Raw genomic sequence first — 25,863 nt, 5'->3', positions numbered from 1 at the left:
GTGGAATGGAGTCTGGGTGGATTTCTTTTAGTGGCTGCAGTAAACTTGGGCAGGTTACTTAACGTTCCTGAGGTGCATTTTTCCTCATTCGGGAAACTGGGATAGTCATTTCCACATAATGGTGCTAATGAGAGAGTAAATGAGCTAATCTCTGCAAAGAGCTCAGATTAACGCCCGGTCCAGAGTAAATACAACATGTTTTAGATATCTTCCCTTCCCGAATGCCAGCTGCTGGTGTTTAATACATTTTGTTCAGTGGACCATGAGGTCCCTGCAGGCAGTGGTCCCTCCTCAGAGACAAAGCAGGGTTGCTGGGTCTGAACTGAAAGCTGCAGATTTCACCCTGGCCTGATCTGCATCTGTAGGAGATCCAGGCTTCCGTTCTTTGTATAGTTCAAGCCTTTTCCTTCTGTAGTCGAACTAGAGGAGGGACTGTGGTGATTCTTCTGCTGACCTCTGGGGGGTGCTCGCCATTTCCATCCTTTGTGCTCTGAAGGTCAACGTACTCGCAGGGCTTAGAGGGTGGGGAAACCATTTGCTTCCGGGACTGGAAAAAGGACATAATCTCAGCATCTGGGGGATAAAGGTCGGGCCGTTCCAGGAGCCTTGGGTGGACCAAGTCTGCACAGGCCTCCAAGGGGCACTTGACTGGCTCTGGGGCTGCGGAGGTCTGGTGGACTAAGGTCTCCAGGCACTGGGACCCCTGAGGTCCTTGAAGACTCCTGGGTTTAGGAAGAGCTGACAGGGATGGTTTCTGAGGCCCTGGGCTTGTAACTGCTCAGGGTCTCCGAGGCTCAGGGGAAGCAGCTGGAAATGCTCCTGGGACATGAGTTGGTGGTGAGGAGGGAAATGGTAAAGGCGGTACTAACTGCAGGTGGTGATGGTGGTTTTGCCAAAAGGACCTTTTCCGGGCACTGAGTGTAAGAGTGGAGGAGACTAGACAAGTCCCTTTTGGTTTGTGAAACAGTAGGATGAATTTCTAAGATCCTGAAACTTCAATGGATTTGTCTTTTGATTCGGGAGAAGCAGTAAGGACAGAGTTAGTGGTTTATAGCAGGGTTTCTCAAATTTAATATACATTCAAAACTCTAAAGCTCTTGTTAAAATGCAAAATTCTGATTCCGCAGTTGTAGGGTGGGGCAGAGTTTCTGCATTTCTGATAAGCGCCCAGGTAATGCTGATGCTGCAGACTAAAGACAGCACTTGAAGTAGCAAAGGCCGAGAAGACTCTGCTGAGATCCAAGAGAGATTAAGTACAAACTGAAAGATGCAACTTCCTAAAGCCAGGGAAGTTTAGGATAAGCTTGTTTCATCATTGGGCCCTGGGCTCTAATGATTTGTGTGAGCGTAGAGTATTAGCATTGTTGGGAACCTGACAGATATTCTAGTTCAGTCCCTGCATGATACAGAGAAGGAGAGGAGAGTGAGTTGTCCAAAGTTGCACAGCCAGTTTGTGGCAAGATACTGAAGGACATTGTATGCAGGCTCAGTGGTTCGCAGTTCCTCTCCTTGATGATGTAGAGCTATGAGAATATTTAAGCAAAGCTGTTTCAGAACAATTCTCTGGTGGGGATTGGGAGGACCACAAGGATTAGGAATTAAAGAGATTACTTAAAGGTTTTCCTATTAGGACAAGCAAGAGACGACAAGGTTCTGAGCTGTAGCCATGTGATTAGAGAGACAAAAATATCTGAGAGATACTTAAAAGCCAGAATTAATAGGATTTAGAGGTTAATTTTTTTAACAGAGGGAGAAAGAAGAGGAGGAATCGAGTATGACCCCCAGTGTGGGGTGGGTTAGGCAAAAAGATGAATAAATGAATGCTACCTGTCTTTTGCCCAAGAAAAACACAGGAAAAGGAGGGGGCTGGGTAAGGGGATGAGTGAGAACACAGTTAATATGAGGGGATCATCAGGAGATATCTGTCTGGAAAGGAGATATATCATATACATAGGTTCCTGAGAATTGTCTCTGAGCTCCTAACATCTGTGTCCAGCATCTACAAAGTGCAAAAGTTCCAGCTCATCCCCCAGGCCAGGAAATTCAATGTCACTGCCTTAGAGAGACCTTCCTGACTACTTACTTAAGTTGTTCCCCACCCCACAGTGCGCCTGTCACTGTGCCTGCTATTTTCCTTCAGAGTAGTTACCATGTTTACTAATTTATATTTACCTGTTGTCATTCTCATTTTTTATTTGACTCCCCACTAGTCATTAAGCACCTTAAGGTCAGGGACTATAATTTTTTCCCTACTTCATCTCTAGCACACTGAGTATCATACAGGACACATTCGTGTAATGTTTGTTGAGTTAATCACAATATGTGTGGAACAGCTGAAGGTCATTCAAATGACCTAACTTCTTAATTATATCGTTGAAGTTGGATAGAACGACTCTTTTTTCACTTTCTTTAAAGACTTGTATTGTGTGGCCATCAAGACAGACTATGGAAGCCACAGGAAATTAATCACATCTATATCCTGCAAGGGCTGTCTGTCCTTGACTGGACTTGGGAGGTCATCACAGGAAATGTCCAAACAGAAAGTGGGCTTTGTTTGTGGTATAGCGGTGGGCTAGGCTTAAGCATTGGACTGGATGTTAGATAGTATGACGTCTGAGACTTTAAATCTGAGACTCCACGACTCCATAATTTTCCCATCAAAGCTTTGGGTACTTAACAGTACCTTTTCTTTCTTTCTTTTTTTTTTTTTTTTTAGCTCGAGAGAAAGTTTTTTTTTTCCCTCTGTCTGTGTCCAGGAAATCTTTACATTTAAGCCAGTAGAGAAAGATTTTAGACCTATCCTCCCAAGGCATCTGTTCTAGAAAAGGAAAGTATGTTGAATAATTTACTTAGCTCACCACTGCCATAAATGCTATCAATTTCAAGACTAGCTCCTCTTCCTTGACAAAGTTGATCCTAACTGGAGTGGAGCTGCAGCATTAAACTCAGAAGGGGTTGAGTAACCATGTGCCATCAATAATTTATTCCCATGTCCTCCCCCACTCAAGTATCTTTTTGTCCAAGAAGTCTTCTCTTCCCCATTTCTCCACATCCACCACTTCAGATTAGATTAGCTACTGCTGCTGGGTACGTCCACAGACTTTTGTGCTTTCTGATGACACCGAATTGTAATTGCTTTTAATATCATCTATCTTCCCTCTTTGACTATAAATTCTGTGAGTGAGGAGTTAGAGCTATCTTGTTGAGCACTGTATTTCTACCTAAGACCTTGTATGTACCTGGCACATGGAAGATGCTTAATAAATATTTGATAAATAGATGAATGGATGGATGGATGGATGGATGAATAGATGGATGGATAATGGACTACTACATCACCACTATAGTCAAATGACCAATAGATCTGGTCATTCTTAAAATTAGGGTGGGCACCTTTTGTTTTCATATGAGTAGAACATAGTTCCCTTTTCAAGAAGTAAATATAAACATTAAATCAATCAAAAGTCCAAGTATTTTAGAAATAGTCTTACCAGAGGCATAGTCTCTTCGAGGAACATTTGGAGGTGCTTTGACTTTCAACCTGTAGATGACAACCATTAGACAAATGGTCAGTGGGTAGGACAACTGTTGTCGCGGCCCATAATATAAGTAGATATAGAGATAATAGGTAACTAATAGAATAATGGCTCCTTTTGGACCTATCACATTGAAAAACTTAATATATTGAAAATGTAGCAAAGCCGTTAATCAGAGGTTTCCCACCTCTCCCCATCTCACCAGTGCACAGTGTGGCTGTGACTTGGAAAAGGTAAAGTCAAATTGAGAAAGGGCTCTGAGAGGTCAGAATACTAGTAAGCACTGCGTTCAGAGGTTCAAGGAAGATAAATGTTGATTGGTCAATAGGACGGTAAGAGAAGATGAATTCTCTTTTAATAAATAACTTAATAAATGCTTTAAATGATAGGAAAAAATAGCTATAATGAGAACTTCAGTTGTAGGTTGGACTCAAATTATTTCTGCACTTTTAACCCATTTCCCGTTTAGAAAAAAAGTGCAGCTCTCTGTCAGCCTTAATTTAATTATACATAAACAAGTTTTTTTGAGGCTGAAGCAAATCTGACTGGGTTTCAATGTAAAAATAAAATATAAAAATTGTTCTTGGAGTTATTTCTAAACAGAACTTGTCTCTAATCCTAATGTAACAGAAATATGCACATAAATCGGGTTCATCAAATGAATCTTCGGCTAATAATTGTTCGAGAACAATGTTAACATTGCAAGTAGGAATGCTACATTTTCTAGGATTTGACATTTTCAGCAATCGAGAATTATTATATTTTGTAAATGGGATACCACTATACTACTAAAAACAGAAAGCTATGAATCGAATGATGTCATTTGTTTTCAAAAACTATCGCTATGCTAGTGCGATGTGAAAAAAATAATAAAGGCGAGATATTTTGTGGCAAACTTTTAGTTAAGACTGTAATCCGCCAGTTACGTCAGAGTAGATGCTGCAGCTCCAAGTGCCGTTGGTGAATATTCTCGCGGCAAATGGGAAATGGTTTAAAAAATGCTAAATAAGTGAGCAATAAATGTCTCCAGGTTGGGGATTGTGATATTTAGCTTATTCAGAAGTTGAATTGTTTCAAGCACTTTCAAAACTACTTTAGTATCTTCATGCACATATAAAATGTTCTGAATATTCACAATCCTTCCTCACTTATTTAAAAAGATAATTAAAATTACGTTTTAAAAATGTATCCCAAATTTTAGGCTTTTTATAAGTACTGACAACGCCTCCCCCTCCATTATTTGAGATAGGTAAGGTTTATAGTAAATTGTTATTTTAAAAATAGCTACCCATTTTATTTAAGAATGATTTACTTAATTAAAAATTTAAAAATATATAAATAAAGCCTATATCTAGTAGCCTTTATTTACTAAAATATCACATCCTTTAGAAGGAGTATATGAGGTAATCATTTCATACAAACCATATTTCTTGGGGGAAAAATCAGTTCAGAAATTCGTGTTTGATTACAAAAAACAAGACTTATAAACCAGTATTTATAACAGTATTTATATTTGCATAGAAACTTTGCTTTTTGTTTTCCCAAAGGCTCTGTTATTTCCTTCAATTCTCATAGCAAGCCAGAGAGTGTGCCGGGAAGATATTACCATTAGAGCTATGATGAGGTCCAGAGAGATGACCAAAGGAGTTGTAGGGAAGAACAGCAAAAACAAAACTGGGTGTGGTGCCAGGTCTATAGATGGACAGGTGAAATTTCAAAAAGCACAAACCAACTATTACTCAATATTGTCATCATTTCATAAAAGAAAAGAAAGGATATTTTAATACTCCAAAAGGTATGAAGCTCATCATCTCAGAATAAACGACAGACATAAGAAATGACTGTTGGTCACTGAACACAAACTAGAAATTAAAGGTGTGGTTTGCGCCACACTAGGCAGCCAGCAGCTGCACACCAACCCCCAACACTTCAAGGTCCTTATTTTCTCATTTTGCCATGAACCAGTGACAACTCTGTCACGGTCTTGTGTTAGGAAACCAGTGTGTTCAACCGTGCTTCCTCCTTTCAAAGTGGCACCTGTTGCCTGACTATGAATGAGAGCTAAGAAATGCATGTCACTTAGAACCAAAGGGCATTGACTTCACCCAGGGTAATGACTGTGGAATCCATATTTTCCAAGTTGAGAAGAAACATGGTTTGCCAAATAAAAGTGTTTTTGGGGACCATGGGTATAATACAACAGAAACTACCTGGAAAAAATTGAGCTCCATGGCTGCTGTAAGTATGATTGACCGCAGAATAGACATTTTATACAGTGGATTCATAATATTGAGAAAACTAATGTATTGTAAAACTGTGAGCTAATTGATCTAGAATTGCTAGTGGTTAAAACAGTGACTAGCAAGGTTCTTTCATTTCAATGAAATTCTATATGTATCAGAAATAGTAAATGAAAATGATCACACACCTCTCCCAATCACAGGGTAGAACATGAAAACAAATTCTCCTCCTCTATGAGATGACCATGGTCTCACGAGTGGAAGATTGTTTTAACTGTTTCATGATGATCACTTATACATATTGAGACTCACATTTTATAGTCTAAAAACACCACAAAAAGTGATTTCTTACTTTTAAGTTTAGAAAAAAACAAAAAGAATGAAGATACTCTGTTCTGAAGAGGTAGGAAATTAACTTTTATACACTATTGGTGGTACAAAATTTTTGGAAAACAATTTACTAACATTAATAAAATATTTTGAGGGCACGAATCCTTCCACCCAGAAGTTTCATTTCAGGAATTTAACTTTCTCGTATACTCAAAATCTGGAAAAGTATTTATTAAAATATTATTTATGACAATTAAGCTGAAAGAAATGGCGACAAATTTTTGATGTAATCAAAATTTAATTATCAAATTGCCCTCCAAAAATGTCATGCCAGTGTAAACTCCCACACCCCATTTAAAAAATGTCCAACAATATATAGCTGGTTACATGAATAATAATACATGTATAGTAGACTATTAATTAGCTGTTTAAAAAGGAATATGGTTTATTTTCACATCCCAACAAAGAAAGATGTCCATGATATGGCATTAAGTAAAACCACCAAACAGAGCAAATTGATAGAATGGTTTATGTAGCATGATGCCATTCATGATGAAAGTGTATGCATATATAGGTATGTATTATGGCATATCAGTGTATGTATGCATGTGTGTAAACATATATACATAGATCGATATACCAAACTCACTCATGACAATGTCCATTTCTGGGGAGCGAGTTAAACTGGGGATATGAAGAAGTGGGAGATTTTGACTTTATACAATTCTGAACTCTTCGATTTTTTTTTTCCTGTTGTGTATTACTCTCTTAAAAAAATGCTTAAATAAAAACTTAACAGGATAACATTTCCTCTTTCCTCTTGACTTAGATTTTGAATGTCAAATGCAGGTATGTACAATTTCTATTCTCCTAAAAAAATCTTAAGAGTTTTTGGTATGCAGGAAGATTTAGAATTCTAGCCTACCAAGTGCCAACTGAAATCGCCATTTAAGGCAAAAAATTGAAAGCAGAAATCAAAATATAGGAAGCAAGTATGGCATGCTAAAGAAGCTAGTGTTGTGTTCTTGTAATGTCTCCTCTGGATTTCTCCAACCATATCCTTGTGGCCGTTGGCGAAATGGTTTTGGAAGCTGATTTTCCTGCTTCTATAAATGTCATTTTGATGTTTTCCAGGCACCTTGAATGGCATAGCTCACCCTTCCTGCTGTGGGGGGAAAAAGCAAAGTTCCCTAAGCACCACCCCGGTCACTCACCATGTTTCCTGAATGTGGATCTGACCACTATGGACTTTAGTAAGAAAGGGTTCCATGCTAAAGAGATTGCAACTGCTCACTAGGATAACAGAGAACTTTGTTTTCTTTCACTTAGCACAGACTGACATCGATATTATTTATATGAATAAGTGCTCATCTAGTGCTATAGAGTCTAACTTACTTTTTGATTTTGTTCATTATTCCACCTTCATTGTTCTTAATGTCATGGACCATCTTTTGAAGCTGCCTGTAAGAGTGAAATTAAATAAAATATTAATAACTAGATTGGTTTAAAAAGGGGGAGCACTACAATAAAACCCCAAACAGCGTGGCTTGTATTGCATTTAATTAAGTTGACCATCTGCTACTGGAGTAAAGGGAGAGTGTGACTGATTCTGTAAAGAATGTGGTTATTGGGACATGTCAGGGCCACTCTCAGGCTGGAAAGAGGAATTCTGATTCCCAGATCTGTTTGTCTGAGGAGACATGTGATGAAAAATCCTGTGATCCTACCATAAGCCTCACTATTCATCACTTACTGTTCTTTGAGCATCCACATTGTAAGGATGGGGTTACTTTGAAGGACATGTTATGGGCTGATATCAGGCCCAAGATTCTTTTTGCTAACTTTACTAAGTAGAATCTGGAATTATTGTCATTTAAAAATTGCACATACAGAGAAGCCATAGAAAAAATGATTAGTGGATGTGACCACATAGATATTTGAAACTTTTGTAGAATATGCACAAAATCAAAAGAGAAATGACATGTTGGAAGAAATATCTGTAACACATAATAATAATAATCAGGACTACATGTTCTGATTTACAAAGAAATCTTACAACTCAGTAAAAAAAAGATTAACAGTTCAGTAGGAAAATGAGCAAAGGATGTGAACACACAGCTAACAAAAAAAAAAAATTACGAATGGGCAACAGACCAATGCAAAGATATTTAATATCACTTATATTGAAATAAATCCAAGATGAACTAATAGTGAGATACGTTCTGCTTATCAGACTGGCAAAACTTAACACATGTGCTAAGACCCAGGGTTAATGAGAGTACGAGAATACAGATATTCTTGGGAATGCAAATTGTTACAATCAATATCTATCAAAATTTAAAACCTTCATGCTTTTTTGACCCAGAAATCCACTGCTAGGAATTTGTCTTATGAACATGGTCATAAAACTATACCATTACATAGCTATCCATTTATATACATGTAAGCGTTATTTGTAATAACCCTAATCCTTCCTGCCTCCCCCCTAAAAAAATCTGGAAACAACCTAAACACCCATGAATCACTAAAAGGGAACTAGTTAAATAAACTTTGATAAAGCTATATGATGGAATACCACAGACCCTGTAAAAAAAAAAATACATCTGTATTACTGATATATAAAAATCCCCAAGAGATATTGGTAAACAAAAATGCAAAAGGAGGAGAAAAGCAAAGTAGGAAGGACAGTTAAGAATAGTGTATAGCATATTTTTTTGGTGGCAAAAAAGGACTTATGCATACATATGTGCTGGTATGTGCATACCTTTTTAGAAAGATATGCAAGAAGTCATTAAAAGGTTGTTTTCCAAGCCAATGAAGTGCCTTCACACAAATTAGAAAATGGTACCCCTTTTTTCCTGGATGGACACTGCCCAATGACAGGGTGCACGGCTTGGCAAACAGACAAGGATGGAATCCAGCCGCTACCAGTCCTTATGGCTGGGCACCTTGCACAGGGCACAGATCAATCAACTGTAGGGTGAGGATCTGGTGGCTCAGGATGGGGGTGGCACTACTGCTTTATAAAAAGGAGACTTTTACTTTACAACGAAGACTTTTCTATATTATTTGAATTTTCATAGCATGGTATATCACCTTTATTATTGGTTTTATGTATGTATATAGAGAAAAATATTAACAGGAATGGAGTATTGGATCATGTTTTGTTTTTTTCTTAATAACCTGACTTAAAATTATATATGTGTGTGTATATATATATTTGTGTGTGTATATATGTGTGTATATACCTATGTGTGTGTGTATGTGTGCATGTGTGTGTGTAATTTCACATGATTCTGTCCTGAAAGAGTAGGATATTTGAATTCACCTTTCAGGCAAGCTTTTCCTTTGTTCTGAGAAAACTGTTTGATCAGGCCCTTTAGTTAACAAAATGTAAAGCTTGTACACAGCCATTGTTCTCGGAGAAAATTGTGATTTCCCATCAACCTGAATGCAGATACCTGACTCTGGAAGCTAGGCCTTCTATTAGGTAATATAAATAGTGGTACAAAATTAAGCTATGCATAGGCCTGTAAAATCCTGCTGATCATGAAGAATCTGGAAGAAATGTCCTCTGGCTCTGTAAGGATCTAGAATGCACATGCTGCAAAACTTTTCATTGTGGATGGAGCAGTTTAGAGGATGAAAGGACAACTTGTCAGAGAAACTCCATGTGGCCCGGCCAGTTGGCATCCTCCACGAAGAGTTAATTTAAGGCCGATAACCCACCTATGCTGATGTTCTGCTGTAGTTGTTTATTGACTGCCATTGGGCACCAAGGATGTGGGGTAGATTTACTGGGTAGGGGGTAGACATTCCTATTCTTCATTATTCTGGAAAAAGGGAGAGTCTCAAATAAGGAATGGAAGTTAGGGATTTTAGGGAGCTCTTTCTCTTTCTCGGTCTAATGACTGTTAGGAGCTAGTGTCCTGAAGAATATAAACACACTTGAGAAATATTCAATGGTGGAGAGATGGGGAGGGATGTAGGGATGATGGGGTGGCCCTGAAGCTGAGGCTGGGTCTGGTCCTCACCTCTGAGAGGAGCCATAACCAGGGTCATTGCTAACCATTTTCAATGACATAATTCCTCTCCACTGTCCCTGAATCTTTGGTAATGTACTGTCAGTAGTTGCAGGCTGGCCTCAGCTGGGCCCTGGGGGTGGAGTATTTTCATTGGCATGGAGGAGTGGAGCAGAGAAAGGACAGGCTGGAGGGCAGAGCAGAAGGATAAGGGAAACTTCTTTCGGGACCTCCTTAAGGCTGCATCTTGGGGAATTATCTACATAACTGGGGGCCCTACTGAGGGGCCCAAGTTTAGATCTGGGCAGGGGTCAATGCCAAGTTGTAATTTAGGTTTACAACAAAAGAAATGAGACCACATTTTATATCCCCAGTTAGGGAGGCTGGCCATACTGATTCCATTTGTGTGAACTCAGCAAAGCACCAGGCTCAGCAACAGAGAAAAAGGTAGATGAGAAAAAAGAGGGACCACCTGGCCCAGCAGAGACATACAGAGGGTCCCCCAAGTAGCTTCAGAACTCTACAGAGTTCTAGAATTTGTTCACATCTATCCTCCATCAAACTCCTTCTACTCTTCCTGAAGAAACTATAGAGACTATCTGAGATAGAGGAATGAGAGAAAACAAAAGATAAGAAATCTGGGAGACAATCATCCGAATGGGAAAATATATTTGCAAGCAACGCCTCCAAAAGGGCCTAATATCCAAAATATACAAAAAAACTCATACGATTCAATAACAACAACAAAACAAAAAATTCAATTAAAAAAAGAGCAGAGGTCTTAAACAGACACTTTTCCCAAGAAGACATACAAATGGTCAACAAACATATGAAAGAATACTCAGCATTATGAGCTATTAGGGAAATGCAAATCAAAACCACAATGAGATAACATCTCACACCTGTTAGAATAGCTGTTATCAACAGGACCAGTAATAACACTTGTTGGGGAGGATGTGTATAAAAAGGAACCCTCTTACACTGCTGGTGGGATTACAAACTGGTATAGCCACTATGGAAAACAGTATGGAGGTTCCTCAAAAAACTAAGAATTGGTCTAACATATGATCCAGCAATCTTCTACTGGGTATTTACCTCAAAGATTTGAAAACATATATCCGAAAAGATATTTGCACACCGATGTTCATAGCGGCTTTATTCACGGTGGCCAGGACATGGAAGCAACCAAAGTGTCCTACGATAGATGATTGGCTAAAGAAGCTATGGTACATATATACAATGGAATATTACTCAGCCATGAGAAAAGATGAAATACTGCCATTTGTGACAACATGGGTGGACCTTGAGATAATCATTGCTAAGTGAAATAAACCAGACCGAAAAAGTTGAAAACCACATCATATCACTTATATGTGGGATAAAAACCTGAAAGCAACAAACAGAGACTCATGGACATGGACAATAGACTAGTGTTTATCAGAGGATGGGGGGAGGGTGAAGGTAGACGGGGTAAAAGGGGTCAAATCTGTGGCGACAAAAAGAAATCTAACTATGGGCGGTGAATACACAATACAATAGGTATATGCCTTACTGTTGAATTGTACACCTGAAACTTACTGGATTTCGTTAATCAATGTCACCATAATAATAATTTTAAAAAAAGTGAAATTTTTTAATTTTCAAAATGTCTATAATAGTGTTGCTAAAAAATTTTTAATTTTTATTAAAATAATGAACACTTATAATAAAATTTCTGAGAAAAAAATTTTAAAAAAGGAAATCTGGGAGTGGAGAGAAAGAGAGATTGAAAGAGATTGAAATGAATTGATTGAGAGGAAATTTAATAATTTCAAACGGAGAGCAGAAGGTAACTGTGGTTGTAAGCTTACTGTAATTGAATGACGTGTCTTTAGTCTAAATTAATGTTTAACCAGGTTGAAAGGTAGAATGAGCCAGATCCTATCAGAAGATTATTAAGAGTGGGGCACAGGCAATGCAATAACAATCCAGGGACTGATGTGTATAAGCGACTTTGCTGTAGGTGTAGATAAACAGATGTAAATTGTTGCAAAAGAGTTTGATGTAATTTTGTCATTTGTTCAATTTGGTATCTGATGCTTCTTCGCAATTCCTATTTGCTTTTATTATATTATTAAACATATAATTATAATATGTAAATGATAGTAAATGTTAAAGTGTTTCATAACCTATATTTGTATTTAATTTTTTTCCTTCTCTTTCTGCATCTCATTCACACAAATGCTGATGTCCACTGGGTGCTCAGTTATAGCTGCCAAACATGTTACCTGGTAAAGTGCAGTGTCCCCCAAACCAAGATGTGACGTTCTCTGCTCATTTGATCAACTATTCACACACTGTGTGATGCACAGCTTTGCTGCTTTCTAGTACCATCTGCTCCATTTTAGAGTACTTTTTTTCTCTACTATGTGCAATAACAGAGGAATGTGCAATTGAATCTTCTGGGAGAGGTTGCTTTCAATTTAAACATCAGTCGTTTTACTGTGATGAGTCGTGTGGAGGTGAAAATAGGTAAGACATAAAACAGCTTCACTTTGATTAATCCTTTCAAAGATGTCCTTCTATGGATGGGATAAGAATAATAGGATGACAATGTTCTAATTATTTAAAGTTGTGAAGAGACAATCATGTTAATGTAACAAAATAAATAACAAAGCTTATTTAATGTATATTTTAAAACAATTTTTAGCAGGATAGCATGTAGGCATTTAAAAATGATGAACAGACCATATAAGTAATTATAATTATTATTACTTATACAAATCAAATCAAATTTCATATTCTCTTCTTGGCTGCTGTTTTTAAAAAAATCTTTCAAGCTTTTGAATTAATGTCAACAAACTTAGTTATTTAACAACATTCTGGATCTCAAGAAATTTAGGTCCCAGGATGTACTGAGAGAGGAAAAATCATCCTTTGAAAGTTACAAGTCTGTTCTCTGCCTTCAAAGAAGTTGCTTAGTTTAGAACCTGATAGACCAGTGGTTCTCACTCTAAACTGCCTCAGAATCACCTGGGCTATTGCAATGCAGAGTTTCAATATACCCCTGGAGTTTCTGATTGGGCAGCGGTGTGGTGGGGCCAAAGAATTTGCATTCCTAAGCTTCCAGGTGGTGCAAGAGCCAGTGTGGTGCTTGTGGGGTATGTAAACAGCCCAGGGACTCCCAGATTCCCCGGGGCAAGAAATCTGTAAGAGTGGGATGGGGTACTGTAATTTGAATGGCAAAAGATGACCTGACCTTTTTTCTTTTCTTGTTTTCTTTTTTTTAGAGTCACAGGTAAGTAGTGGCTGGTGGCATAGGCTGTATAGTTTTGAATTTTATAACTTTATTTCTGATTAAAAATGTCATGTATGCTAAGTGAAAAACCAATCTGAAAAGGCTACATACTGTATGATTCCAACTGGAATCTGGAAAAGGCAAAACTATAGAGCAAGTAAACAGATCAGTGGTTGTCAGGAGTTTGGGAGGAGGGAGGGAAGAATGACGAGGTGAAATGGGATTTTTAGAGCAGTGAAACTATTTTGTACGATAGTGTAATGGTGGCTACATGTAAGAGATGTTCATTGTATCAAAATTTGGAAATAATACTTAAAATGTCATTCTTAATTCTAACCTTCACTATTAATATTTAATTGAACAGCCTTTCTATTTTTTACTATATATGTACATATTTTACATGATTAAGATCATACTTGACATTTTGTTATCTGCATTTCCCACTTATAATGTGAACATTTTCATTAAAAAAAAAACCCCATTTTGAAAGGCCTTTTATTTTTAGGTTAATAGTGGAAAGAATTTAAATTTTTTTTTTAAATTCATTTTTCAGTTATAGTTGATGTACAATGCGGTGTTAGTTTCAGGTGTACAACATAGTTATTAGACATTTATATACCCGATGAGTCTAGTACCTATGTGGCACCATACATTGTTATTACAATATTATAGCCATCTAGTCTTTATCCACATTTTTCTTCTCCTGCGAACTGAAGAGCCTTTCACTAGCTGAAACTCTGATCCAGGTGGGTTTGAAAGAAAGTGATGAAATATCAGGACCCTGTGATTGAGGGAAGGGAGAGAAGACCAGACCAGACTTGGGAAGACTAACTGCTGCTGAGAATAAGGGCTAAATGCCTTGCTTCTGGGAGCCTTGGCTCTGGGGGTTAGGCCTGAAGGACGGGAATGACCAGACAATCTCAGTTTCCCTTCCGTGCTTTCAAAGCCAGACCACTCTCTGAAACAACGTTTTCTAGAGCATGGTATGAAGACTGCCTAACTTTCGTATCTGTAAAGTAATGATAGTAATATATACCTTGTAAGGCTGGTGTGGAAATGACAGATAATGGATGTAAATTGCCTGTCCACACCGGCATTTTCAGTTGGGGTAATGGCTCTTTTAAGACCCCGGGGACTGGATTTGACCAGGAACAAAACTCGAGCCAGTGCTGCCTGCTGGAGATGTGAAAGGGGAAGATTTCCACTGAGGGAAATTTCCTCCAAGCCAGAAGTTACTCCAGAATTGGGTTTGGTTGTGGTTTTATTGTTCTTGTTATTAGGTGGGTGTTTTTTTTGTTGTTCTTTTTTGTTTTTTTTGGTGGCAAGGTGGAGGGGGATGGCTGGTGGCAGAGAGAGTTGGCTGAGAACACTCTCCAACCCAGCATGGCTGATTGGCACCAACCTGTGGGAATGGTCTGATGACCTCAGTTCTGCATAAAACTGTGGGTATTTATGTGCCCTGACATTTGCTCTGTAACCTGCAATAATACCGTTTACAAATACATGAATTATTTTGGGTGCACTAAATATTAGTGCTAACAAATGCTTCCCTATAATCATCTGTATCCAAGTGTAAGAAGAGAATGTTTTAATCAACACTAAGTTTAGTACAAGTAAAAACAATGTGCTTGCCAAAAAATGAAATTAAGTTAAAAAATAAAAAATTCAGATTATTGGGCCCTAAATCATACCAATGGTATAAAAATACTAGGTGGGGCCCAGCGATATGCATTTTAACAAACTTCCTGAGACTGGTGACTCTTATACACACAGAAGACTCAGAACCTTTTCTAAGAGAGCAGAGCAGGTTTATCTCTTCGGCAAGGCTTCATTGCAAAGAGCCAGAGATAAGGCTTGCCAACCTCCAGAGCATCTTCCCACCTGCCCTTTATTTCCGGAAATATCTTTAGTAGCAAATCTTACTGTTTACACCATGATCAGTTGCCAAAAGCTTACCGAGACACTGTCCCCAGGAAAGGAATACACTAACAAACAGGAGTTTTTGTCAGTGGTGTGATGTCTGCTTTCAGCAGAGGAAAAGAGCAGAAAGAATCAGTTGTGGGTGCTGACCAACTTTTACCTTCCCCTGTGCTCAGATCCATATAAGTCGGGCACATAGATACTCCGTCTGCCTACCTTCTGTTCTTAAGTCTGGTACCAGACCAGGGATTCGGACCCCAGGAGCCTAGCCTCCTTCAACGAGTATTTCCTGAATTGAAGTTGGGAGATTACATCAGTGGACAGTCTCTGTACATCTTCTCCTTTTTGGAAGAAAAGTTAGGCTTGAGAAGTGGTCTTGACTTTGGCTAAACATTAGAATTACTTAGGGAGCTTTTAATAATCCTCATACCCTGGCCTTCCCCCAAGATCATTGGCTCCCAGGTGATTCCAGTGTGTGGCCAAGGTTGGGAATCGTTGGCAGCGTTACCTGAATAGATCTTTGTAAATTCCCCGGGGAAGATGCAGTGGCTAAGAGCACACAAGTTGGAGAGGAACCCATAGATGCTGACTGCTCTTCAGAAGGAGTTCGCAGGCAGAGAACTGCCCCCAGGTATGTGGAGGGACAGAACAAATCCAGGAAAGATGGACTGGTGGGACACAGAGCTCTACCGGGACCCTGGGGGCACTTGGAAGGCAACTGCTCATGGATATTTCAGCCAGATCACCAAAGAGTCAACCCAGAAAATTCATAGTATTTTATAAAATACCTTCCCAATAATTTTTATTAAATAAAGAAGATGATTTAAAGCGTAGCATCATTGAGTTTAGTAGAAAAAAAAAAATAAAAGGATCAGAAAACACCTTGCTTTCTTTTGAGCTTCTTAGTACATTCACAAAGGATTGTGAAAAGGCAGGTTTTGGTTTATTTATTTATTTATTTTTTACTCTGCCTTTCCAGAAAAAGTGGAATGCAAAGTAATGTTAATCAGAGAAAACCCCTGTTTAATCTGGATTTAGGAATGGACTAAAGAGGGTCTTTTATTAAAGCGACTCTTTGCAAACAAAAGGAGCAGGCAAATCTTTCCTCCTTCATCCCCACATCTTAACCTTGGGCCCAGTTCTGGACTTGCATCCTTTCGGTATCCATAGGGCTGGCCCTCCACTCGGCCAAGATCTATGCCTGCACCTATATATATATATATATATATATATATATATATATAGAGAGAGAGAGAGAGAGAGAGAGAGAGAGAGAACATCCAGTCTTTTAACTACTTTGTACAATGAGTAGATTTTTTTTTTAATGTAATGATTACCACTAGGTCAGTTTATTCTTAGCTGACATAGTCCTTTTTCAAATGTTTAAGTGATCTCACATTATGACTCCAGATTTCTTAAGATACTACTCATCATTTTATAGTATATTTTATTTTTGTTATTAAATTTTAATACAAGGATATTTCATAAAATTTAAAACTCCTGATAAGAAAAAGAAGAAAATGGAGCTAGTAATCTGATATTTCTGGATCTTCAGGCTTGAGACTTCTGAGCTTACTTTGACATTTTCTCTCTCTTTGACTCTTCTCTCCCACCTCTAGTTATGTCAATTCACCTTTAAATGAATCTTATCTGCCTCTGTCCCCTCCTGTCCATTCCTTCAGCGATAGCCATTGTGATCTCATGGACAAAGAATTATGCCAATGGTCTCCTATCTTATCTCTCGACCTTCAGTCTCTACCCTTCCCTAAATATATTTTCTTAAATTTCCCCTGCTCGTGAATAGTCTTTGATGTCTTCTTGTTCCTTGCAGGATAAAGTACAAACTCATTAGCTTGGTATTGAAAGGCCTTCACAATCTGGACCCAACCAAACATTTTAGACATAATTCACCCACAATTGTTACTAGTCTATCCCCTGAGCCCAAGGCCCAGCTAAGTCATTCCTTCCCCCTTTCAGATCATTTCTTGGGCACAGGAAGGGAGTCCACTTTAGGGAAAGACACTGAAATGAGAGTGCAGAGGTTCTACTCTAATCTTTGCTGCTTCCTGGCTATGCAGAGCTGAGCAATTCTCACCATCACTCAATGCTTCATTTTCTCCTATAAAATGAGAAGATTGGATTACATGGACACTCAGGTCTTTTGTAGCTCTAAATTCTCTTTTTATATATCCCGAATTTATAGCACTTTAAGTAGTATGACTTATCAGTCATTTAATCTCTAAACTATTATTTGGTTTGAGTAACATCTTTTATATCTTATTTTATTGGGTCCTAAACTGAAAGTAGTTTTGTTTTTCCAGTTCGTGAAAGTAATAGAAGCTGATTTTTAAAAATTCATATGATACAGATAGGTAACAAGTGAAAATTACTCATAATTCTTTTCTGGAAACAGGGACAATCAGAGGGCTGTGAGGACCCTAAGAAGCGGGTGATTGATTTAAGGTTTTAATATAAAGAGACAGGGGAGCTGGAGCCTCATGGGAAAATTAAAATTCACAAGGCAAATGAGTGAAGAACAGCATCCAGGTAGTGGAACAGCAATTGCAAAGGCTCAGAGGTGAATTTATCTTGGATGTTGGGAGTCTAGTGAGAAGCTGAAAATGGCAAAAATTTGGGGTATTGAAGTGAGGGGTATAGTCACAGATGAAGTTGGGCATGAGACAGGAGTCAAAGGCTATGTTAGTTAGGCTAAAGAAATGAAGTTTATAGGCAATGGGAAGCCCTAAGAAACCTTTACTCAGGGATGTGTCCTGATTAGTGGGGAAGAATTGAGGAGGGCCTGGGCCTGGGGACACTGCCGGCTGGGAGACCAGGATGAAGGCAACTCTTTTGGGCCTCAGCCCAAACCCATGGCAATAGGATATTAAAAGCACTGAGATAATGTTAGGAGTGTCCTTTAAAACCTCAGATGGGCAGGAGGAAGAAATGATGGCTGCAAGGTCAACAGCTCTCAGAGGACTTTGCTGAGACACAGTGCTCTTCTTGTCATATAGGGGCCTGAGTCAAAATAAATCAGCAATATTGGTCCTGTCTTCATATAAAATGTCAACATTTTGTTCATCTGGGATTTTTTTTTGCATTAATTTTGATTTTAAAATATTATATTAAATACTTTTAATCTTGATTTACTGATTTGGGGGGGCGCCCCTTTAAAGTTTAATGTTTTTGTTTTATACAAGATGTATATTTGTCTTACTTATTCCACCAATATTCAGTGAATACGCACTGAGCAAGGCACTTGCGGGACACAGAGCTAACCTCAATGCAAATTATGCCTTCTGGCAATGCAGAAAAGAGATCTTTTCTGCCCACTTACGGCGTGACAAAAACTTTCTGACCTATGTGAATCCAGAGGACAGATATAGACAGAGACTGGGTGAATCATACAAAATAGCTCCCTTTTGGATAATTTCTGTCTCAAAGTTGAAGTCTCTGGCTACCAACCACCATTTTGAGACAGAATGCCAATTTTAGTGACTAGTCTGTTATTTGCATGCCGCTGAACTCATCCTATCACCAGCTTCCCTCCTCTGCCCTTTCCATGGCCTCTTCTAGTCCTAGACCAGCTTCCTCATGCCCCACTTCCTCCATCCTGGCCTTCCTGTGACATTATTGATGTTATACTCAGATTTGCAAATTCAACAGCAGAAGGCTGAATCTTCCCAGAGAGTGCGTCTGTGGTGGAACTGGCACAGAAGTTGTGACAGTCACACCCTTCCATGGTGTGATAATCTGAGGCAGCCTCCTGGCTGAGTTAGCACTCTCAACCCTGCATTCACAGATGCAGGTGCCCAGGCCCAGAGAGGCCATGATGCTTGTCTCAGACCCCACAGCTTTGAAATCCTGACTCTGAATTTTGCCTGCCATTAAGGTAGTCATAGAAATTTGGCAGTGCGACAGACTTAAAGAATATCCTGGGTGAACCTCCTCTTGTAAGGGAGGAAATTGCATTCCAGGGAAATTTTTCTACTGCTCCCAGCTCTTTCCATCATACCTTGTTTTTCTCCCTTTCCACACATGATCCGAGACTCTGGCCAGAGAATCAGCTTTTCCACGGCAGGGATTTTGTTTTCCATCTTCTTATGCCATGGCCCAGAGCCACAATTTTAGTTTAAGCCCAATAAGTCACGCCAGTGGTCAGACGCAGATAATCAACGGCAACAACAGTGAATGCCGGCATCTATTGAGCGTGTATTATATGCCAGGTACTTTGCAGGCATTCTCTCATTTAACCCTCACAACTCTATGATATAGTTCCTATTATTGTCCCCATTTTTAAAATGGTGATTAAAAAATATCTAACATTAAATTTACCACCTTAGCTATTTTTAAGAGTACAGTTCAGTAGTGTATTCACATACACATTGTATATTCACATTGTTGTGATTATCTCAATTTTCTAGATCAGAAAAGTTTGCTCAGGGAAGTTGAATAATTTGCCCCAAGTCCTACAACTAGAAAATGATAGAGATGGGACTTGAAATTGGGCCATCTGACTCCAGAACCCAGGCTCTCAGTCACTCCTAGGTGATACCTGCTAACTTGTTTCAGCCTGGCCCCTCACCAGGGTAGGTGACCAGCTCTACCATATGCCTTTTTGGCATCTTCTTTTCTGTCCCTAGAGAAGGCATCCAGTCCCTCTACCAGCCAAGTAGTTTAGACTAGGGGCACGTGGTACCCCACGACTGCCTTGTTACTGGTCCCCAATGTCAGACTTACTGTTAGAGGGACGCTTGGGCTTTAGAGGCCTGCTGTAGTCTTTAAAGAGGGGGAAAGAAAAATAGAGGAAGGTACTGATGGCAGGAAGAGGGAGAAAGAGAGAGGGTAGTGCTGGCAGGTGACTGGAGGGAATATGGCAGGGGCTCTCTAAGGTCAAGAACATGCTCAGAAGTAGAGTGACTGAACTCATCTGGAAGGGGGCCTGAGCACCACATCCTCGTGTGTCCTTCCTCGACATACTGGCTAGAAAGACAACCTAGGAGTCCTGGAGTAGAGGGAACGTATGTACTTTACATGTGAGCATCTCACAGCTTGGCTTGTCTTCTTACTAACCACCTATTAACCAGAAAAAGTAATTTGCAAGTTTCTCCAGACACTCTACCATTTCTTTCTTTCCTCCCCTCTCGCCCCCACTGAGATCTGCAAGTATTTTGTGGTAGTCTGAACTGCTGATCTGGGTTATAAGCAGACAGAAACTGGGCTGACTTGGCACAACCAGGGTTACGGATGATCCTACTAAAACCCTGAATCCTTAAAAAAAAAAAAAATCCTGACACACTTTATCCTATCAGAGTCAGCTAGGCACGGGATACGTCTCCCTGAGACTGATGAGATGACAAGGAAGCTGTGCTATATTAGCTTTAAAAAGTTCTTAGAAGATTTGCCACTTGATGTGACAGCAGAAATTGTCATGGCTCTCCCCATCTCTGATTTAGGGGCAGGAGCCCTTGGGGACTAAAAGGCTGCAGCACCTCCCTTCCTCTTTGCACTGAGAAAACCTTTCGGGTTCTTGCTCACACCCACCCACATAGCAAGGGGGTTTGGGGGAAGGGAGTACATTACATGTGAAGCTGTTGATTCCCAAATTTGTAAAACCAAATGACAAATAATTCTAATCATGTTTCAGAAAATTCCGAAAATGTAATCCTAAATACTTCTAGAAAATGAACATGTTTTAAGAATTTGAGCATGTTCTGTTAAAAATTAACCTTAAAAGGAGAAAATGAGTCTTAGCTGTGTCTACATGGTATACCATAATACTGTCACCCACTTGCCTGGGCATCCATTTGCACAGCTGAAATATTTTCAGGAAGTAAAGAGTGGTTTTGAGGAATGGTATTTTCCATATACTGAAAAAAAAATCTGACTCAGTTAAGCTCATTTCACTGGGCTCTGAGTAAAAGGATATTGGAGAGTACCATGTGTAGGGATTGAAGTGGAGGCAAGCATTGCAATTCTTAAAAACCATCCAGAAATGTTTATCAATAATGCATTTTTAAAAACTTTGAAAAAAATATCCAATTGGTCAAACAAAAATATGACCACAGGTCCCTAAAATACACTATTTTATGGCAAGTATGGAAAATAACTTCATTATCAAATTTTTTATTGTGGTAAAATACACATAATGTGAAATTTATCATTTCACTTATTTCGAAGGGTACAATTCAGTGGCATTTAGTAAAGTCACAATGCTGTGCAACCACCTCCACTATCTGGCTGCAGAATATTTTCATCATCCCCAGAGGAAACCTCATACCCATAAAGCAGTCATTAGCAATTTTGAAGCAGATTTTTTTTAAATTGGCTTTTGAGGTATTTACATGCATAGCTTTTGTTTTAATCAAGTTAAGCACTGTTGTCAGCATTCATCAGCTATATTAGGCCCAAACATCAAGGATCGGTTTGGCAACTGTGATGATCTTTGAATGTAGGAATGATATGAAATCAAAAGTCTTTCCACTGTAAAAAGAGGGCTTTGGCCCTGAACAGGTTATAGAGACCATTTAAAAGGCACAACAGTCACATATATATGTAGAGGGTCCAGTTTTCCAGTGATTTAGTATTATTACATTTTCCATTTTCCTTTTTGGAAGTGTATTGCTTGTGTTTGTGTTTAATTCTCTGGTAATTATTTGCACTAAAATAAAATTGCTATTTCTTTCCTGTCCAGTATTGAATATAGACATTAATATGGCTTATGTGCTGAAAAGATTATTCTTCCTCCTACAATTTTTACAGTTTGGACCAAATAAAGTTATAAAGTAAACAACAACAACAAAAATTGAAAGGGGAGAAAACATTTCCTTGTTTCTCTAAGCTCACCTCTCTAACCTTCTAGCCCAAATACCCTTAGCCATAGCCTCCCCCTGGGAATTCCTTTACCTAGGTGTGGCCTCCCTCCTCTGACTTTTCCCTTTTTCTTATCATCATTTTTCCCAAACAATTTTCCATTCTTTCAGCTAACAACTGTTGATTGAGCCACCTCTGTGTGTGGGAGATAGAAGAACACAGCTCTCTTCCCCCTCAGTGTTAGTGACAGAAAATGACTTAATGTCTGAACCTATTACACTTAGTGGTGTTTAATTTTGAACCAAGACTGGAAGACACTGCCCTATCCCACATGAATGCCTTTCTAATGACACAATTTGGGGCATCAGGAAAGCCCAGGCCTGGTGGATTTTTTGGGGAGGCAACATTCACTGAGACCTTACTCTCTATTCAGTGTAGTTACTGTTACAACACCCCTATTATGGTACATATTAGTATTCTCATTTTCTAGATGATAAAGCTGAGGTTAAAAAAGATTAAATGACCTTCTCAAAGACCATGAGCTAGTAAGTGTAGAGCAAGTATTCAAACCTAGGTCTGCCTGATTCCAAAGTTCATATTCTTCCCAGTGCAGCAAAAAATATCTTTCTGAGCACTTCTTAAATTATACCACATTGATCCTTTATGCTCAGTCTACACTTAAGACTGACTCCGCTCTTTATAATTATAACTCACTCTTGGATTACATGAACTATTGTGGGAGCATACTTTGAAAAACACGAGTCTGATATCAAACATGCCTGAGTCAGCAGGGAATTCAGTTGTGGACCAGAAAACATGTACTAGCCTGAAATACTGACAGTGTGAGTCTGTAGGGCTTCACTGGGGTTTCTGACTAGTAAATTAGTTGCCTTTCAGTTAAAAAAAAAAAATGTCTAGGAAAAATTTAGAACACAGACTAAGCTAGAATGCTTTATTGGCCAGTAAATGACACACAAATAAAGAGGGTGTGGCCTACTCTTCTTGGCAGGCAAACATTGAGGTATATAGTTCTAGAACAGGCTCTGCTAGTGTGAGCTTGAATAGTTAACTTTACCTCTCTGGGGCTTGGCTTTCCTGAGAAATAAAGGGGCTGAAGAGATGGCTTCTCAGGTCCCTGCCATGTAAATCTCTATGATCTGGGTGGGGGCATTGCCGTCCATGTCCCTCTACATTGCAGGGAGAGTAGGCTCAGCCTTCTGGCTCGTGGAACCTGTGGCTACACTGGCCACAGGATTTCTGGGGCTCACTATAAAATGAAAATGTAGGGCCCCTTGTTGAAAATAATTCAGAATTTCAAGACCGCAATAGCAGAGCATTAAACCAAGCTTGGGGGAGGAAGCTCAGTGGCCTCTGCTGCATGTTCCCTATACTGTGGGAAGGGATGAAATCTGGAGTAGGTCTGGGGCCCCAGCTAGCCTGGGGGGAGGCAGGGATGCCCCTGGGATAATGAGTTCCTTTCTCAGGAAACCAGCCAGCAGAGAAGCATGACTCATCAAGGAGACACAATGCATTCCTTAAGCTGGCTTCCTTGCCTTTCTTTTAGAAACAGCCATGCTGGACTGAGGGAAAAGGGCATGTTTGGCAGCCTAGACCATAATGCTGTAAAAAGGTTATAAAAACATCCAAGGAAAAAATAGCTGCCGATGAATCTCCTTTCAGAAGGGAGGTGAGGAGGGACAGGTAGGAGAAGGTGGGCCAGACCAGGAGGAGCAGGGGCCTGCAGGAGGAGTTCTTAGGGAGCAGACAGCCATCAGCTGTCTGACTAAGTGGACTTAAAAAGTTTTCTTGGCAAGGCCATTTCTGTAGTTGGTGAGAGCACTGCAGCCCCTTTAGCTCGAAGACAGAATCTGGGATCACCCACGAGCCTTGAGCATCTGACATTAGAACAGACAGCAGCCCCATGCCAGGCTGGATCCCTCATATATATATCCTTTCACTGTTCCCAACAACGTAAAAATAATCAAGCAAACTGTTTCCTGGCATCCGGATAAGATCAATAACAATTTAAAAGTCATGGGAGCTGGGTAGGGTGGAGGAAGACATAGTATTGCTTTATTATAATGCTGGAATAAACATTAAAAAAAAAAAGGTTGCACCCTCAAAATCCATCCATCATTTTCATAAAATATACATCAGTGGTCACAGGGAGACCGGGCAAGAGAGGATGAATACTGCAGCAGGAACTATCCCAGGTGATGGAGGAGTTATTCCAAATCCGTGCCTCACAGACACAGCTGCAGAATCTTCATATGAGCAGACGTGAAAGGATGGACAAACAAATGCATATCATCTTCCCTCCACCCTTCGATTTGTCTTTTATCAGGCAGCATCCCACCCACAGACCTCGGGGCAATACATGCTGCTCCAGGACAAATGGCATGTCCACCTCTGTCCAGAATTTGGTCATTGGGGCAGATCCATAAGCCCGTGGACTTCTTAACAGCTATGTTACCACTTCATTTGCTTTTTATCCCAACTCTAAGGGTTTCTACTCAAGGTTGGCCCTGTCTACTCAGGGAAGTAGAAACAGACTATTCCAAGATCATCTTATATATGGAAATCTTTTTCTGCTCTCATTTCTCTACCTAGGAGAGAACAACATATACTTCAATGGTGCATGTGTTTCATAGAATCTAGTCTTGTTGAATACTAAGCATTTTTTTACAAAAATGACTCATTGAAATGTATGACCAAGCACCTTTAGCCCTTCCCTTCGGCAGTCTCTGACCCAAACCATCCCAGAGGACTATCAGTTCAGTGAGTAGAGGCCACGTCAATTGCAAAGATATATGTTACATATACTAAACTTTAAATACATGCAGTCACTATAAAAATATACAATTGAATATGTGCTTTTTGGTCTGAGTCAGAGTTTCTCAACAGCACTATTGACATTTTGGGCCAGATAATTCTTTGCTGTGAGGACTGCTCTGTGCAACATAGGATGTTTAGCAGCATCCTTAGTGTCTACTACTAGGTGCCAGAAGCATCCTCATCCCCAACTGTGACAATCAAATGTCCCCTGGTGGGCAAAATTATCCTTAATGAGGAACCAGTGATCTAAATGATGCAGCTATGTCTTGGAGGCTGTCAGAGGAAGGATGCTTCTGGGGATTTACTAAAAAGCCAAAGAAAGCCATCTGGTGTTTCAATTTCCCTATAACAAACTGTCATTTAATGTCTCCTTTTTCTCAATCATATTCTTTAACAAGCCTAGATTTCTTGATGTCATTGCATAAGGGCAATAGTAAGATCCTCTTTGAAAATGAACTAAATTAGTAAGTTCTAAACAGAACAGATAAAGTTAGTCTTCTGTGGGGGAAAACCAAGTGGTTGTCTATAAATGAATGCCTGAAGTATTTGGTACCAGCCCAATCCAGTGATGTAGGAGGCAGGGCTGGAATGTAATTGTGCTTCAATTCTTGAAACCTAATTAATTATATCAAAGCCCATATAGAGACTGGTTGTGTGAAGAGAAAGGAGTTGTTCAGACATGGCACACAGGCAATCGTTAGATCTAGGAGAGAGTATGCCTTGGATATGTGGACTCTGATTTAGGGTTTTGCTGGCATAGCCATGCCCAGAGTGGGTGAGAAAGAGTGCCTAGAGGTTTTTTAGCTAATGATCCTGAAATCCACACATACTAAGCCAGTTTCTAATGACGTAGCTCCATGTAGCTTGTCCACAAGGAGAAAGAAGCTTTA

General features: G+C 39.4%; 1 protein-coding gene across 1 annotated transcript in view; it reads right to left on the bottom strand.

The window, feature by feature from the left end:
• Positions 1 to 25,863, bottom strand: part of BLNK (B cell linker) — a 73,516-nt gene that overhangs the window by 42,898 nt on the left and 4,755 nt on the right. The window contains exons 2-3 of the mRNA XM_039871647.1: positions 7,502 to 7,567; positions 3,492 to 3,541 (exon numbers count right to left, since the gene is read on the bottom strand). Coding sequence (XP_039727581.1) covers positions 3,492 to 3,541; positions 7,502 to 7,567 — 116 coding nt within the window. The remainder of the gene's footprint in view (positions 1 to 3,491; positions 3,542 to 7,501; positions 7,568 to 25,863) is intronic.

The sequence above is a fragment of the Pteropus medius genome, unplaced genomic scaffold (genome assembly GCF_902729225.1).
Source record: "Pteropus medius unplaced genomic scaffold, Ma_sr-lr_union100, whole genome shotgun sequence".
Taxonomy (NCBI): domain Eukaryota; kingdom Metazoa; phylum Chordata; class Mammalia; order Chiroptera; family Pteropodidae; genus Pteropus; species Pteropus medius.
Note: the sequence above shows the minus strand (reverse complement) of the source record. Positions and strands in the feature narration are given on the sequence as shown.